The sequence below is a fragment of the Mobula birostris genome, chromosome 20 (assembly GCF_030028105.1).
Source record: "Mobula birostris isolate sMobBir1 chromosome 20, sMobBir1.hap1, whole genome shotgun sequence".
In the NCBI taxonomy this organism is placed as follows: domain Eukaryota; kingdom Metazoa; phylum Chordata; class Chondrichthyes; order Myliobatiformes; family Myliobatidae; genus Mobula; species Mobula birostris.
This window is the reverse complement of record NC_092389.1, coordinates 45,890,503-45,904,273: the sequence shown is the minus strand read 5'-3', so window position 1 is coordinate 45,904,273 and position 13,771 is coordinate 45,890,503. Positions and strand designations below refer to the sequence as shown.

General features: G+C 42.6%; 1 protein-coding gene across 1 annotated transcript in view; it reads right to left on the bottom strand.

Annotated features, from left to right (window-relative positions):
• The window catches only part of LOC140184958 (F-box/LRR-repeat protein 6-like), a gene marked incomplete at its 5' end in the record, with an annotated part of 67,766 nt that overhangs the window by 6,193 nt on the left and 47,802 nt on the right, over positions 1-13,771 (bottom strand). Inside the window, 2 exons of the mRNA XM_072238199.1 lie at positions 2,411-2,524; positions 6,110-6,217. Of these exons, the coding sequence (XP_072094300.1) occupies positions 2,411-2,524; positions 6,110-6,217 (222 nt within the window). The remainder of the gene's footprint in view (positions 1-2,410; positions 2,525-6,109; positions 6,218-13,771) is intronic.

Here is a 13,771-nt window from a genome sequence, read left to right as displayed (position 1 = left end):
TGTGATGCATTTCTACAATATAGGACAACGCAGCACAGGCACAAACTCTTTAGCTTCGATGCAAAGTGATGTGATGCATTTCTACAATATAGGACAACGCAGCACAGACACAAACTCTTTAGCTATCATGGCTATGACAACCACAATACCAAATTAAACTAAACATAATGAGCAATTGGGACTGCTAAACACGAGAAGAGCCCATGGTGTTACAGGAAAGATACTATATAACCATATAACAATTACAGCAGGGAAACAGGCCATCTCGGCCCTTCTAGTCCGTGCCGAACTCTTAGTCTCACCTAGTCCCACCGACCTGCACTCAGCCCATAACCCTATACTAGCATGGACAGAGCGGTGGCTGACTGGCAGGAAGCAAAGAGTGGGAATAAAGGGGGCCTTTTCTGGTTGGCTGTCATTGACTTGTGGTGTTCCACAGAGGTCTGCTTCTTTTCGTATTATATGTTAAGCTGTATGACGCAATTGATCACTTTGTAGCCAAGTCTGTGGACCATACCAAGATAGGCAGAGGGGCAAGTAGTGTTGGGGAATCAGGGAGTCTGCAGAAAGACCTAGACAGATTAGGAGAGTGGGTAAAGAAGTGGAAGATGGAATATAGGGCAGGGAAGTGTATGGTCATGCACTTTGACAGAAGGAACAAAGGTGTAGACTATTTTCTAACTGGAGAGAAAATTGAAACAGCAAAGGTGTGAAGAGACTTGTGCAGATTTCCCTAAAGGTTTACTTTGCAGGTTGAGTCGGTGGTAAGGAAGGCAAATACAATGTTAGCATTCATTTCAAGGGGACTAGAATATAAAAACAAGGATGTAATCCTGAGTCTTTATAATGCATTGGTCAGTTTTGGGCTCCTTATCTGAGAAGGGATGTGCTGGCACTGGAGGGGCTCCAGAGCAGGTTTACGAGAATTATCTCAGAAATGAAAGGGTTAACGTACAAGAAGTGTTTGATGACTTTGGACCTGTACTTGCTGGAATTTGAAATAATTAGGGGAGGGATCTCACTGAAACCTATCAAGTATTGAAAGGCCTTGATGGAGTGAAAGTGCAGAGGATGCTTCCAGTAGTGGAACAGTCCAGGCAGGCTCAGAGAAGAGGGAAGGCACTTCCAAACAGAGAAGAGGTGGAATTTCTTTTGCCAGAGGGTGGTCAATCTGTGGAATTCACTACCATAGAAGGCTGTGAAGGTTAAGTCATTGGGTACATTTAAAGTGGAGGTTGATAGTTACTTAATTATTCAGGGTGTCAAGGGTTATGGGGAGAATGCAAGAGACTGGGTTTGAGAGGGAAAATAAATCAGCCGTGAATGAATGGCAGAACAGACTTGATGGGCCAAATTTCCTCATTCTGATCAAGAGCCTGATGGTTGAGGGCTAATAACTGTTCCTGAACTGGTGGTATTTGACATTCTATGCTGGTGGGGGGCGGGGGGGGGGGGTTGTTGGCGCGTGGCCAAGTGGTTAAGGTGTTTGTCTGGTGATCTGAAGGTCGCCAGTTTGAGCCTTGGCTGAGGCAGCGTGTTGTGTCCGTAAGCAAGGCACTTAACCACACACTGCTCTGCAACAACACCGGTGCCAAGCTGTATCGGCCCTAGTGCCCTTCCCTTGGACAACATCGGTGGCGTGGAGAGGGGAGACTTGCAGCATGGGCAACTGCCGGTCTTCCATACAACCTTGCCCAGGGCTGCGCCCTGGAAACCTTCCAAGGCACAAATCCATGGTCTCACGAGACTAACGGATGCCTGTTAAAAAATACTGAGGGGGGAGGGGGAAGATGTCTACCCTATATATACTGTATACCCCTTGTAATTTTTGTAACTTCCAACACATGCCAAATGCTGGAGGAACTGAAAGGATAAGGTAGCATCAACAGAGCAGAATAAATGATCAACGTTTCATCTGATGAGGGGTCTCAGCCCAAATGTTATAATTGTATTCCCCTCCATAGATGCTGCCTGACCTGCTGAGTTTCTCCAGCATATTCTTTGTATTGCTCAAGATTTCTAGCACTTGCAGAATCTTTTGTTGCTATAAACTTCAACAGGTCTCCCCTCAGCCTTTGTAGGTGGAACGTACATCGACAGGCAAGGGTGTTCTTTATGAATGAGGGGTCATTGAAAGAGAGTTCAATAGACAGGCAGTAATTTTATTTTCATTAGAAATAAAGCACCTTAACACAAGCCCACACCACCCAATTAGACTCCTGTGACTAATTAACCCACTAACCCATACATCTTCAGAATATGGGAGGAACCAGAGCACCCAGAGGAAACCCACAATGCTACAGAAACTCCATACAGACAGTGGTGGGAGTTGAACCCGAGTCACTAGCATTGTAATTACATTACACTAACTGCTACGTTACAGTGCCATCACCCTCAACACCCCAAGTACCTGTAGTTTGGGGCAGCCAGTCTGTAGCATCTCAATGCACAACAGGAAGAAGGGATTAGTCTGCTTGATCTCGGAGTTGATCTCCAGTACTCTGAGTTCAGTGCAGCAGCCAGACTAGGAGACAGGAGCACACAGATTAGGTGAATGAAACTGTTAGCAAACTGGACCAAATACTAACCAGCTGCATAAAGACATCAAATAAAACATGGTGATTGTCAGCTAATTGGAAGATTGGATCTCACCTATATCAAAACACCTCTCCAGTAACTTTACAGAGATAGTCCATCGTGGGTAAAGTCCTGGCCACCATTGAGCACATCTACACAGAGCTCTATCATAGGAAAGCACCATCTATCATCAAGGACCCCCACCATCCAGGGCATGCTCTCTATTTGCTGCTGCCATCAGGAAGGAGTTACAAGAACCTCAGGACCTTCACCACAAGTTCAGGAACAGTTATTACCCCTCAACCATCAATAAAGCTCTTGAACCAAAGGGGATAACTTCACTCACGCCAATAGTGAACTGTCCCTTCAACCTATGGACTCACTTTCAAGGCCTTTTCATCTCATGTTTTTGATATGTATTATTGTTTTCTTTGTATTTACTGTGAATGCCTGCAAGAAAATTAATCTCAGGGTTGTATATGACGTGTTGGCGTGTGGCCAAGTGGTTAAGGCATTCGTCTAGTGATTTGAAGGTTGCTAGTTCGAGCCTTGGCTGAGGCAGCCTATGTGTCCTTGAGCAAGGCACTTAACCACACATTGCTCTGCGACGACACCGGTGCCAAGCTGTATGGGTCCTAATGCCCTTCCCTTGGACAACATCGGTGGCGTGGAGAGGGGAGACTTGCAGCATAGGCAACTGCTGGTCTTCCATACAACCTTGCCCAGGCCTGCGTCCTGGAAACCTTCCAAGGCACAAATCCATGGTCTCATGAGACTAACGGATGCCATAAATAAATATGATGATATATGTACTTTGATAATAAGTTTACTTTGAACTTTAAATCACCTGTAATCTTATCATATAGATGAAATTCTCCTCTGAAAACATTTGAATAAGATTGTATGTTTCAGAATCAGGTTTATTATCACTGACACGTTTCCTATACTGGGGGAGTCTAGGACTGAAGGGCACAACCTCAATTTAGAGGGACACCTACTTAGTACAGAGATGAGGAGGAATTTCTTTCATCAGAGGGTAATGAGTCTGTGGGATTCATTGCCACAGATGGCCGTAGAGGCCTAATAATTGGGTACATTTAAAGCGGAAGTGAACTCCACCACGAGCGTCCCAAGCCGACCGCAAAAGGAGGCGGGTTGGGCATGGGGCTAGCAACTCCATCCTGTGGAGAGAAAAAAAGCAGTGCTACTGAAACACCAACGGAAGCTCTAAAGATACCATCCCTGGGACAGGAAGGATAAACCAAGAGGCAGGACAGAGAACTCTGGCGAGCTACTGTCAGTGGCCTTTTCCCCAGTAGGGGTGTTGGGGCTTAAGTAAAGCAGAGGTTGGTAGGCTCTTGATGCCTTGACTCAGAAGTTATGGGGAGAAAGCAGGAGAACAGGGTCGAGAGGGATAATAAATCAGCCATGATGGAATGCCGCAGCACCTGCGATGGACCAAGTGGCCTAGTTCTGCTCCGAAGTCTTATCTGATGTGAAATTTGTTGGTTTGCAACAGCAATACAGTGTAAGAACATTTAAAAATATATAAATAACAAAAATAAATAAATAGTACCAACAATAAAAGGAATAATAGGTGGTGTTCATGGCTTTATGTGTGTGTGTGTATATATATATATATATATATATATATATTCATTTAATATAAGTATACAAGCTCTCACATATTTGGCGATACTCAAACTTGTACATATGTTTTTATGATTGCTTTTACATTTTACATTGTGTTTTATGCTTCTTATTTTTTTGAAATATGCTGCATCGGATCTGGATCTGGAGTAACAATCATCTTGTTCTCCTTTGCACTCATGTAATGAAAAATTACAATAAACAACCTTGAAATTGTGCTGGGGTGGGGGCTGGTCCCTCCTGTCAGTGCTGTCCTCCAGGGTTGGCTCAGTGGAAGGCAAGCTGAACTGCATTCATCTGCAGCTGCACTTGCGCGACATGTGGAACTGCTGTGGGCTGTTCTTCCAGAAACGTGGCTCCGGGACAACATCCCATGTACCATCATTCTACAGGCCACAACATCCAGGGGCTTGGCTACATATGTTTTTGTGTAACTGTATGTTTCACTGACAATGTAATTCTATGTGCAATATGTGCCTTGTGCTGTGTGACTGTTGGTACTACACTTTGCATCGAGGTCCCAGAGAAATGCTGTTTTGTTTGGGGATATACATGTGTATGGGTGAATTACAATGAAAACTTGAATCTTGAAGGGATGTGGGCTTCACAGGTTGAGCCAGCATTTAATTACCTGTCCCTAGTTGCCTTCAAGGAGGTGCGTGGTCTTCTTGAATCGTTGCAGTCCCTGGGATGTGAACACACCCACAGTGCAGTGGAGGAGGGAGTTCCAGGACCTTGACCCAGTGACACTGAAGGAATGGTAATGTATCTCCAAGTCAGGATGGAGTGTGGCTAGGAGGTCGCTACTGAACATTCACAATTTTCCTAACAGCAGGTGACCAGAGTTGGATACAGTATTCTGGAGGCAGTGTTCATGGATTATTCAGAAATCTGATAGTGGAAGAGAACAAGGTGACCCTAAAACATTGAGTGTGTTTCTTAAGGCTCCTGTACCTCCTTCCTCATGGTAGTAATGAGAAGAGAGCATATCCTGGGTGATGGGGTCTTTAATGATGGATGCCACCTTTTTGAGGCATCGCCTTTTGAAGATGTCCCAAATGCTGGGAAGGACAGTGTTGAGGATGTTTCCAATGGAGGTTCCCTCCATATCAGATGGTGATGCAACTAGTCAGAATGCTGTATCAAAATTTGCTGGAGTTGGAGATAACTCAGAAAATGTGTAGCTCGGGTGGTTGATGGTAGGGTTGCTAGAGTCTTTGGTGACATACCAGATCTCTTCAAATGTCTAATGAAATATGACTGCAGGTGTGACTTCTTCATAACTGCACAAATAAGTTGGGCCCAAGACACATCTCCAGTGATGTTGAGACCCAGGAACCTGAAGCTGCTCACCTTTTCAACTGCTGATCCCTTGTACAACCAAACAAAATAACGTTTCTCAAGACCATGGTGCACCCACAAAACATATCACTCACACACACACAGGATACAAAACAAAATATTACCATAAAGAAGTGAAAATATGATATAAAAAAGACTGTAGTATGCAGCACAAAGAAACAGTAAACCGCTCTCTGTCTGAGTGACAAAAGCTCAGTGGTGACAGGGTATTCATTAGTCTCACAGCCTCAGGAAAGAAGTGGTTACCTAGTTTGGCATCCCTAGTCCTGATGCTCCTGTACCTCCTTCCTGTTGGTAGTGGGTCAAAGCGATTGTGGAATGGGTGGTGGAGAACCTCAACAATACTTTGGGCCCTTCATCTGCAACACTGCTGGTAAATTTCACAAATGGCGGGGGAGAAGAGGCAGGAAACCCCAGTGTCCTCTCAGTTCATCCCTTCCTTCCCATGGCACAACCCAATTATTGTGGGATCCTGCAACTCCATCCCATTGCCCACCCCCTGAGCACAAGGTAAACTTACCATAATGGCATTCAAGATGTTGTGCCGGTGAATGTTGTACGTCACAAAGAGCTGTCTGAGTTTCAAACCTGCTGTCTCCAGAAAGCTGACTACTGCTGCTGTGTCAACCTGCAAGAAAGGTCAGAGATAGTCAATCAATCGTGACCCCTCAAACCCTCTTTACCTTCGTAAGATCTAGGATCAGAAGATCAATTAGATCATGCCTAATTGTATTTCAATTTTAGTTCATGACTTGGCTTCCACATTCCTGTCTAATCTTCTTTCCTTATTTACAGATAGAGTGCAGAACATGCCCTTCTGGTCCTTTGAGCCACAGTGCCCAGCAACCCCCATTTAACTCTAGCCTCATCACAGCACAACTTACATAACACCATAAGAAATAGGAACAGAATTTGGCCATTTGGCCCATAAAGTCTGCTCCACCATTTCATCATGGCTGATCCATTTTTCCTTTCAACATCAATCTCCTGCTTCCCCGCATCCCTTCATGTGTTGACCAATCAAAAATCTATCAGACTCTGCCTCAAATATACATAAAGACTTGGCCTCCGGAGCTACCTGTGGTGAAGAATTCTACAGAATCACCACTCTGACTGAAGAAATTCCTCATCTCCGTTCTAAACAGACACCCCTCTATTCTGAGGCTGCATCCTCTGGTCTTAGACTCTCCCAACATCAGAAACATTCTCTCCACATCCACTCGATCAAGGCCTTTCACCATTCGATAGATTTCAATTAGGCCACCCCTCATTCTTCTGAATTCTAATGAATATAGGTCCAGAGCCATCAAACGCTTTTCATATGGTAAGCCATTCAATCCTGGAACCATTATCATGAACATCCTTTGAACCCTCTGCAGTTGCAGCATATCCTTTCTAAGATAAGGGGCTCAAAACTGCTCACAATACTCCCAGTGAGGCCTCATCAGTGCTTTATAAAGTCTCAACATTACATCCTAGCTTTTATATTCTAGTCCTCTTGAAATGAATGCTAATGTTGCATTTGCCTTCCTCAGCACAGATTCAACTTGCAAATTAACCTTTATGGAATCCTGCACATGACTCCCAAGTCCCTTTGCACCTCAGATTTTTGTATTTTCTCTCCATTTAGAAAATAGTCAGCCCTTTCATTTCTTCTACCAATGTGCATGACCACATAGTTTCCAACATTGTATTCCATCTGCATTTTCTTTGCCCATTCTCCTAGTCTGTCTAAGTACCGCCTCTTCTTCCTCAAAACTACCTGCACATCCACCTATCTTCAAATCGTCTGCAAACTTTGCAACAAAGCCATCAATTCCATTATCCAAATCATTAACATATAACACAAAAAGAATCGGTCCCAACACTTTGGAACACCACTATTCACCAGCAGCCAACCAGAAAAGGTTCTTTGCCTCCTGCCTATCAGCCACTGCATTATCTATGCTAGAATCTCTCCTGTAGTACCATGGGTTTGTAGCTAGTGAAGCAGCCTCATGGGTTAAAGGCCTTCTGAAAATCCAAGTACACAACATCAAGCGATTCCCCTTTGTCTATCCTGCTTATTAGTTCTTCAAAGCATTCCAACAGATTTGTCAGGCAAGATCTTCCCTTGAAGAAACCACCCTGACTACAGCTTATTATCATATGCTTCCAGTACCCCAAAACCACACCCTTGACAATCAACTCCAATATTTTCCCAACCACTGAGGTCAGGCTGACTGACCTATAATTTCCTTTCTTCTGCCTCTGTCCCTTCTTGAAGAGTTGCAATTTTCCAGTCATCCGGAACCATTCCAGAATCCAGTGATTCTTGAAAGAACATTACTAATTTCACCACAATCACTTCAGCCAACTCTTTTAGAACCCTTCGTGTATACCATCTGGTCCAGGTGACTTCATTTACCTTCAGACCTTTCGGTTTCCCAAGAACCTTCTCTCTAGTTATGGTAACTTCACGTACTTTATGAACCCTGACTCCTAGAATTTCTACCATACACAGTGAAGGTGGATGGAAAATAATTAGTCAGTTTGTCTGCCATTTCTTTGTCCCCCGTTACCACCACTCCACCACCATTCTTCCGGCGCTCTGATATCCACTCCCCCCTCCCTTTTACACTTTATGCATCTGAAGAAACTTTTGGTATCCTCTTTGGCTAGCATACTTTCTGATTCCATCTTTACCTTTTTAATGTCTTTTTCGGTGCCTTTTGTTGGTTTTTAAAAGTTTCCCAACCCTTTAACTTCCCACTAATTTTTGTTCTATTATATACACTCTCTTTGGCACTTATGTTGGCTTTGACTTCTCTTGTTAACCACGGTTGTGTCATCTTTCCTTTAGAATACTTCTTTCTCTTTGGGATCTACATATCCTGTGCCTGCTGAATTGCTTCCAGAAATTCCAGCCATTGTTGCTCTGCTGTCATCCCTGCCAGTGTTCTTTTCCAATCAGTTCTGGCCAACTCTTCTTTCATGCCTCTGTAATTCCCTTTACTCCACTGTTATACTGATACATCTGACTTTAGCTTCTCCCTCTCAAATTTCACAGTGAATTCAATTATATTATGATCGGTGGCATTGATCTCCCACATCATGAAGGCCCTGGAGACACCTATTCTGGAGCTGCTCCGGCCTATGGTCAAGCCACACTTAGATCCCCTCCAGTTCGCCTACCAGTCCCAACTCGGAGTTGAGGATGCCATCGTCTACCTGCTGAACCGTGCCTACGCCCACCTGGACAAGCCAACGAGTACTGTGAGGGTCATGTTTTTTGACTTCTCCAGTGCGTTCAACACCATCCGCCCTGCTCTGCTGGGGGAGAAGCTGACAGCGATGCAGGTGGATGCTTCCCTGGTGTCATGGATTCTTGACTACCTGACTGGCAGACCACAGTACATTTGTTTGCAACACTGTGCGTCTGACCGAGTGATCAGCAGCACTGGGGCTCCACAGGGGACTGTCTTGTCTCCCTTTCTCTTCGCCATTTACACCTCAGACTTCAACTACTGCACAGAGTCTTGTCATCTTCAGAAGTTTTCAGATGACTCTGCCATAGTTGGATGCATCAGCAAGGGAGGTGAGGCTGAGTACAGGGCTACGGTAGGAAACTTTGTCACATGGTGTGAGCAGAATTATCTGCAGCTTAATGTGAAAAAGACCAAGGAGGACGGACTTCCGAGTCATCAAGGGAATGGCGGCGTAAGGAAAAGGACAAAAAAGAAGGTAAACTGCCCCATAATCGAATTTAGACAAATATTTAATATTGCATAACTATATTAATAAAAGGGGCAAGGACGACGTCTAAGAACAAGATTAAAAAGTCCGCTCCGAAGGCTGATAAACATAAGGAGACGCAGCAAGGCGACGGGCCTAGCTTCCCCACGGCAAGCCAGGACGGAGATAATGAGGGGGAATCGGTGACTCTGTCTTGATTCTCGGAGAGATTCGCGAGTTCCTACTAGATAACAGCAAACAGCTGGAAGATATTAAAGGAGAAATAGTAAAAACTAACTCGCGGATAGATGAAGCCGAAGCGAGGATTGTTGGAATTGAAGAGAAGCTACAAAACGCAGAGGAGGTGATAGCAGAAATGCTGAAGCTGCAAGACCAGCTCCAGTGGAAACTAATAGATCAAGAAGGCCGCTCGAGAAGGGAAAATGTGAGGATTTACGGAGTTCCCGAAGGAACTGAAGGTAAACCCGGATTGATGATTCCCTTCGTGGAGAAGCTACTTAGAGAGAACCTTGATATACCGGCCGCAAAAGATCTACAGATAGAAAGAGCTCACCGCGCGTTGGCACCACAGCCCCCAGCAGGCGCCCAGCCCAGATCGATTCTGGTCAGATTTCTCAGTTACAGAACGAAGGAAGAGGTGCTTAAAAGGGCATGGCAAAAGAAAGGTTTCATGTGGAACAACTGTAAAATCAGTTTAGACCACGACTACGCACCGGGGATTCTTGCCAGACCGAAGGAATATACGGAAACACGGAGAGTCCTGAAGGAAAACAACATCAGATTCCAGACCCTGTATCCAGCTCGGCTGAGAGTCTTTTACGACGAAGGGACAAAAATTTACGCTACGGTGGAGGAGGCAACATTGGACCTGGAGGACCGGGGACTACCTATTAAAGTTATCACCCAACCGGAGTCGCTACTGGAGAGGATTCGTCAGAAGTCGTGGCAGTTAGTGTGGCGAGGACGCTCCACTCGAACCAGAGTGTCAAACTACAAGGAAAAGCTGCAAATATTCAGACACGAATGTACAGAGAACACAGATTAATTAAGAGAAATGACTGAAAAGAGTAAATTGGACTTAAAGGTAAAATGAAAACTGGTAACTGAAAATAAACTAGACGGAATAACTTGAATGATAGCAATATGGTCGAGACATAAATAGGAGAAAATTCTCTATGATTATTCAAACTGCTGAGGGCCCTCTAACACAGGGTGAAGATAGAGGTTATCCCTCTGAACTGAGGCGGGTCGGTGCTCAGGCCTCACTGTGGGAAGTCGGGAAAAATTTTCAAATGTTGCACGTTCAAAAATGTCTAGGGTGTGGTTATATATCTTGGTTTACTGTTGAGAAGGGATTGCTTACTGTTTGGTTAGAAAAGGAGAGTGTTTTTTTTTCTACTAGAGAAAAATGCAAACTGAATTGGTAAAAATAATTTCCTATAATGTTAATGGGGTTTTGAATCCAATTAAAAGAAATAAGATTATGTCTAAATTGAAAAAAGAGAGGGCACAAATAGCTTTCCTCCAGGAAACACATATGAGCCAATCTGAACATGGAAAATTAAAAAGAATGGGCTTTAAGCATGTATTTTATTCATCATATAAATTGAGTCACAAAAGAGGGGTAGCTACTTTAATATCAAGTACTCTTAATTATGAACATATTTCAGAGACTAGAGACAAAGAAGGACGGTTCGTAAAAATCACAGGAAGAATAGAAGGTACAGAAATAACATTGCTGAATGTTTATGCTCCTCCAGGTTGTGAATGGTCATTTTATAGACACATTTTTGACCTAATGGTCAGTTCTCAAGGGGTAGTAATTTGTGGAGAGGATTTTAATATTAGATTAAATCCTATATTAGATTCTTCAAGAATAGTTAGTCAGAATAAACCTCTGACTCGGAAAGTGAATTCATTGATGGAGGAGTTGGGAATTATAGATGTCTGGAGGGAATTACACCCTACTAGTAAAGATTATACATATTACTCTTTCCCTCATTCAGCCTATTCAAGGATAGACTATTTCTTTATCTTTAATACAGATAGACTCAGGATAAAAAACTGTAATATTGCAACAATTGATCTGTCGGATCATAGCCCAGTCTCTATGTCTCTAATCCTGGAAAGGAAAATGAGGAAAACACTATGGAGGCTAAACTCACATATACTCAATAACCCGAAAGTAATGGAGAGATTAAGGGGAGAAATCAAAGAATATCTAGACCTTAATGACACGGGAGAAACATCACCAGTGATCTTATGGGATACATTGAAAGCTGTACTGAGAGGGAAAATTATTTCCATTACCACTCACATGAAAAAAATCAATGCACAAAAATTAGCAGACCTTCAAGGAAAATTAAAACAGCTTCAAGTTGTAGATAGCAACAAAAGTAATTCAAATCGAAAACAGGAAATTAGGAAATTGCAAAGTGAAATTGACGATATTTATACGTTGGAAACTCAAAGAAATTTTCTTTACCTGAGACAAAAGAACTATGAAGTAGGAGGTAAATCAGCTAGATTATTAGCATATAAATTACGAAAACAACAAACAGACAATACAATTCATAAAATAAAGAATCCAAAGACAAAGCTTGTGGAGAGTACAATAGGGAAAATTCAAGAGAGTTTTGAAACATATTATCGAGAGCTGTACTCCCAACCCCGGGCCCCCAATGAGCCCTATATAGACAGTGTATTGAATTTTTTAGATCTACCTAAACTTACAGATTTACAAAATGAAAGTTTATTAGAACCAGTAACTGTCAAAGAACTGAACGTGGCCATCTCTAGGTTAAAGGCTGGAAAGTCCCCGGGTTCTGATGGGTTTACCTCAGAGTGGTACAAGTCCCTGAAGACACAGTTAGCCCCATTACTACTTAACACCTTTAATTGGGTCTTGCAGAGAGGAGAAACTCCACCTTCCTGGACAGAAGTGATTATTTCAGTTATTCCTAAAAAGGGTAAAGATAAACTAGAATGTGGCAATTATCAGCCAATTAGTGTTCTTAATTTAGATTACAAACTATTTACATCTATATTAGCGCGCAGATTGGAAAAGCTTTTACCTGGCCTAATCCACTTAGACCAGACTGGATTTATTCAACAAAGACAAACACAGGACAACATAAGGAGAACTCTGCACATATTAGAACAGGTTAATAAGAACGAGACAGAGACAATGGTAGTAGGATTGGACGCTGAGAAAGCTTTTGATTCGGTTAATTGGGCATTCCTATACAGAGTGTTAGGAAGATTCGGCTTTCAAGAAAAGTTTATTAAAGTAATTCAGACTCTATATGACAGCCCTACAGCCCAAATTAAGATAAATGGGGACCTCTCTGACTCCTTCATCTTAGAGAGAGGCACTAGACAGGGATGCCCAATTTCTCCTCTCCTTTTTGCGCTATATATTGAACCGCTTGCCCAACTAATAAGACAGAGCGAAATCGTAAAAGGTACCAAGGTGGCAGGGATTGAACAGAAAGTGGCGTTATTCGCAGATGATGTTTTGGTCTATCTGAGTGAACCAGAAAGATCATTTATAGGATTGTTTACACTGTTGGATGACTTTGGGAAAATATCAGGTTATAAAATAAATGTAAAGAAAACGCAGGTTATGTCCCTAAATTATACACCATCCAAAAAATTGCAGGATACATATGATCTTAAGTGGGAAGCTAAATCATTAAAATATTTAGGAATAACCCTGCCGAAGGATCTTTCAACACTGTCACAGGTAAATTATGGGCCATTAATCTCAGAGATAAAAGCAGATATACATAGATGGAATCTTATCCCCTTTTTATGTTTAAATTCAAGGATAAATACTATAAAAATGAATATTCTTCCTCGGTTATTGTATCTTTTCCGTACCTTACCGGTGGAGGTGGATGATAATCAATTCAGGGAATGGGACAAATGGATTTCCCGCTTCACTTGGCAAGGAAAGAAACCTAGAATTCGATATAACACCTTACAGTTAGGGAAGGAAGGAGGAGGTATGGTTCTTCCTTGCCTGAGAAATTATTTTTATGCCTCACAGATAACCCCTCTGTTATATTGGTGTAATAGGGAATATAAGGCGAGATGGAAGGAAATAGAATTTGGATTAGTTGACAGTTTTCCTCTTCAGGCCTCAATAGCTGACAAAGGATTGATGGCCCTGTTGGAAAAACTTAAAAACGCTTGGATAAATCTTACATTAAAAGTATGGCAGAAGGTGGTTAATTCATGTGGAATTAATAACATGTTAAAACTCTTTAGATGGTATGCATATGATACCGAATTCCTTCCCAAGAGAGGAGATAAAAGATTTGAGCTATGGATAAAGAAAGATCTTACAACCTACCTCTCATTTATAGATAAAAGAGTATTACAAAGTTTCCAAATCCTGCAGGACAAACATGGCCTAGAACATAATGACTTTTTTAGGTACCTT